We start from the raw sequence: 3846 nt of genomic DNA, 5'->3' as shown, positions 1-3846 counted from the left end.
ATAATCACAAAGCAATCACATGTTAATATCACAATTCCAATATTTACAACTTGATCATCACTATATAATGAATAAAATAGTAATAAAATCAACTCGGGACAAAAGACGGTCGAAGGAGTTTAGTTTTGAGTTTAAAATAGCACTTAAAGTAAGTGTATTTCAAATTAGAAACCTTAAAACCGATTTAACCCGTGGGACTGGTCCGTCCCACCATATAAAATTTGGTCTGTTTCAGCAGGTTAAAAAGTAAGCCCGATCCATAAAGCAGAAAAATGGATATAGCAACTTTGCAAGCATGTCAAATCTAACGGAGGGTTACGATCGACCCAAACTGTTGGTTACTTTTGACGTGTTATTTAAAATTCATTACAATTATATTCAAATTTTTAACTTTGATAATAAATAATTTAAAATGTTAATCCAAAGTTTCTTGTCAAATCCATCTACTCAAACACAAAGTTTTGAAAAATTTATAAGTTTTTTCAGAGGACAATAAATTGTTAGAGAAGAAATAAAATGTGAACGTTATGAGAACAAGGAAATTGTGTGGGGAATCATTCAATAATTAATAATACATATTGAATTTTCAAAGAGACTTAGTCTGCCTTGTCTTTCACAACGATTAAATCAACACCATTGATCTTTACGATATATATCTTGCAAACTCGATCGACTTCATTTTTATTGCAGAAAGTTTCAGTCATTCTCTCTAATTCGCAAGGAAGATGAAGGTCCCGTTGCTGATAATCTCTTTGCTGATCTTTTTCATGAATCCTGCTCCGATTTCGGCACATTTCTTCCCCAATATCACGTCGATCCCGGCATCATTGATCCCCAATGCCACAGGCTGGGAGGCGTTTAACGAGCTTCTGGGCTGCAGACATGGGATGAAAGTCGATGGGTTAGCTAAGCTCAAGAAGTACTTCCAGTATTTCGGGTACCTTAATTCTGCTTACGCGGATTTCTCCGACGAATTCGACGAGCCCTTCGAGTCCGCCGTCAAAATCTACCAGCTCAACTTCAACCTCAACACGACAGGAGTTATAGACGCGCCGACTTTGAAGCACATCGTGCAGCCCCGATGCGGGAACCCCGATGTGGTTAACGGGACCTCCACGATGCGTTTCGGGAAACCATCGAGCACGAATTCTACCATCCACGCGGTCGCCCATTACTCGTTCTTCCCAAACAGGCCCCGCTGGCCGGCCAGCAAGAGCCAGCTCACGTACGCGTTCCTGCCGGAGAATCAGGTCCCGCTGACCGTGCAGAACCTGTTCTCACGCGCGTTCGACCGGTGGTCGGAGGTGACCACGCTGACCTTCACGCAGATAACGTCGTTCCGGCAGGCGGACATCAAGATCGGATTCTTCAGCGGCGACCACGGCGACGGAGAGCCGTTCGACGGGGTTCTGGGCACGCTGGCGCACGCGTTCGCACCGACGGTGGGGAGGATGCATCTGGACAACGACGAGAACTGGGTGATCAACGGAGACTTCATCAACGCCGGCCCGATGTCGGCGGTGGATCTCGAATCAGTGGCGGTTCACGAAATCGGGCATTTACTCGGGTTGGGTCACAGCTCCGTCCAAGATGCAATAATGTACCCTACAATCCCATCGGGTGTGAGGAAAGTGGAGCTAACAAACGATGATATCACGGGTATCCAGGTGCTATATGGGGCGAACCCTAATTTAAATGGGTCGGGCCCTATTTTGGTTCCGAGACAGGAGAGAGATTCCAGTTCGGGTCATTCGTTGTCGGGTCGTGGGGTTTCTTCTATTTATTTTTGGATTATTCTCTTTATTTTTTATTTAATTTGATTTAAATATTTTGTTTACTAATTTTTTTATGGAGATACCTAGTATTTTTCTTTTGAAAATAAGTATTTTAATATTTGTACATATGTGGGACTTTTTTTATTGAAAATTCTTCGTCATTTATTGAGTTCAACTTTCCAAGTAGCTTGTACAATTAGGATTAAAACATAGAAAATGGCATGTTTGATCTCCTTGTCCCAACTCCCGATTACATAGGTTTTCTCTTTTTCTTTCCTTTTTTCCATTTATCTTAGATATATCTATATTGTAGCATTTTTTACTAATGGATTTTATTAAATGTGTACTAGAAATGTGTAACTATTTATTGAATAAATTAAATAAAAAGATAGAAAGTTTATTTTTAAATTTTATTTTTCCAATATTTTTTTAATTTATGTGAAAAAACAATATTGTTAGATCGAGTTAGAGTTTAAAGGGTAATGAATAAACTCTTTAAAAAATTCGTGAAATTTATATTGTTCTTAACAATTTTTAAGATATTAAGAACCAGTGTTACTGAATCACTTTAAAATATAGCAAGTGCGGAAATGGTGCGATTTGGCTAGATGTCTAGATAAGGGCTGCACGTGAAGGGCTGATGGCTTGAATGAAAATTGGAGTTTTATGAAGGCTAGGGTTTCGGTCTTGGTGGCTAGGGAAGAGAGGGTTGTGTGCTGCACTTGGGACGTGCTCAAGGGTACTAAGAGAGGCTAGTCAAGGTCCTAGGTTGATCGCATGAGGGTTGGTATGAAGGCTAGGGAGGAATCGCGCAAGAGGAAGAGACGCACTTGATTTTTTGTCACATATGAAGGGCTGGTCACGCTTGGGGCTATTAGATTCGGTCCAGTGGCTTGCTATGGGCACGATCATGGTCCTAGGAGGGTGGTCTATGGGCTAGTCTTGGTGGATAAAGGTTGGGGCCGAAGGTTGCATGGGTAGGAGGCTAGGGTTTTTGAATTAGGATAAGAAAATTCAATAGTTGACCTAGGCATGATCGAAGGTCTTAATTGGCTTGATTTGGGTTATATATGGTATAGTTAGGTATTAATAATTTTTTGTTCAATTTTGGTAAAACGGTCATTTTTACAACTGAAAAATGTTAGACGTCCTGAAAAATGTTAGACGTCCTGGCATTGTCCTGAATGCTGTAATAAATGTTAAAATGATTATTTTAAATGTTTATGAAATTTTATGATGAAATGTTAATGCTAAAAGACATGTTGCATGCTTGGTTTAAAAGAAAAATGATTTTGTGAATGAATTTTTATAAGTGATGGAAATATGAAAAGTTGAAGGAGGCGAATTGATTGTGACTAATACGATGATAATGTAAGGCCAATGCTCAGTTGACGGGTGAGAATGTCGCTGATGTCCCCGCCACTGGTACCGTGGTAATACGTAGATAGATCCATCTACAGCTAATACGAAAGTCACAATTGAGGATCTGAATTCAATAAAAAGGGAAGCATGTGTGTATATGATAAAAAGGAAAAAAATATATGATGAAAGGAAAACTTTTAAGTTTATGCATGTATATGAAAAGCTATTTTCTTAAAATTATTTTCATTGTTGCATGTGAATGTATATGTATTACTTGCTATCATGATGAAGGTTTACTAAGTCCATAGACTCACAATGTGTGATAGATGCAGATGAGCATGATATTGATGTAGAACTTGATGGTTGAACTAACTGAACTGAAGGTGCACACAACCCGAAGACCATCGCTAGTTTTCTGTAAATAAAAATTATTTTTAAGATTTAAGCTACTTTAAAGATTTTATGACTTATGATTCTTTTGAGAGTTTTTGAGAGAATGTTAGAGTTAAGTTTATTTTTGTAATAATGTTAGTTTAAGGTTGGTTGACGTTTACTATTTTATGTTTTAAAAGCGTTCTTTTGGGATTTTCAAATAATAGGTTGGTTGTTATTTAAATAACAAAAATATTTATATATGTATATATATATATATATATGTATGTATGTATAATGTTTCGGTCTAAAGTATGGATGTAGAGAAAAAAATTCT

The 3846-nt window shown here is 38.0% G+C and overlaps 1 protein-coding gene across 1 annotated transcript; it reads left to right on the top strand.

Annotated features, from left to right (window-relative positions):
• The first annotated feature begins 551 nt into the window (after positions 1-551).
• LOC140820095 (metalloendoproteinase 3-MMP-like) lies at positions 552-2006 on the top strand. The gene has a single exon (XM_073180413.1). The coding sequence runs from the start codon at positions 726-728 to the stop codon at positions 1818-1820; it is 1095 nt and encodes a 364-aa protein (XP_073036514.1). The 5' UTR covers positions 552-725; the 3' UTR covers positions 1821-2006.
• Positions 2007-3846: the final 1840 nt, after the last annotated feature.

This window comes from Primulina eburnea, chromosome 18, assembly GCF_022965805.1.
Source record: "Primulina eburnea isolate SZY01 chromosome 18, ASM2296580v1, whole genome shotgun sequence".
Taxonomy (NCBI): Eukaryota; Viridiplantae; Streptophyta; class Magnoliopsida; order Lamiales; family Gesneriaceae; genus Primulina; species Primulina eburnea.
The sequence above is the reverse complement of the archived record's forward strand: the minus strand, read 5'-3'. Positions and strand labels throughout refer to the sequence as shown.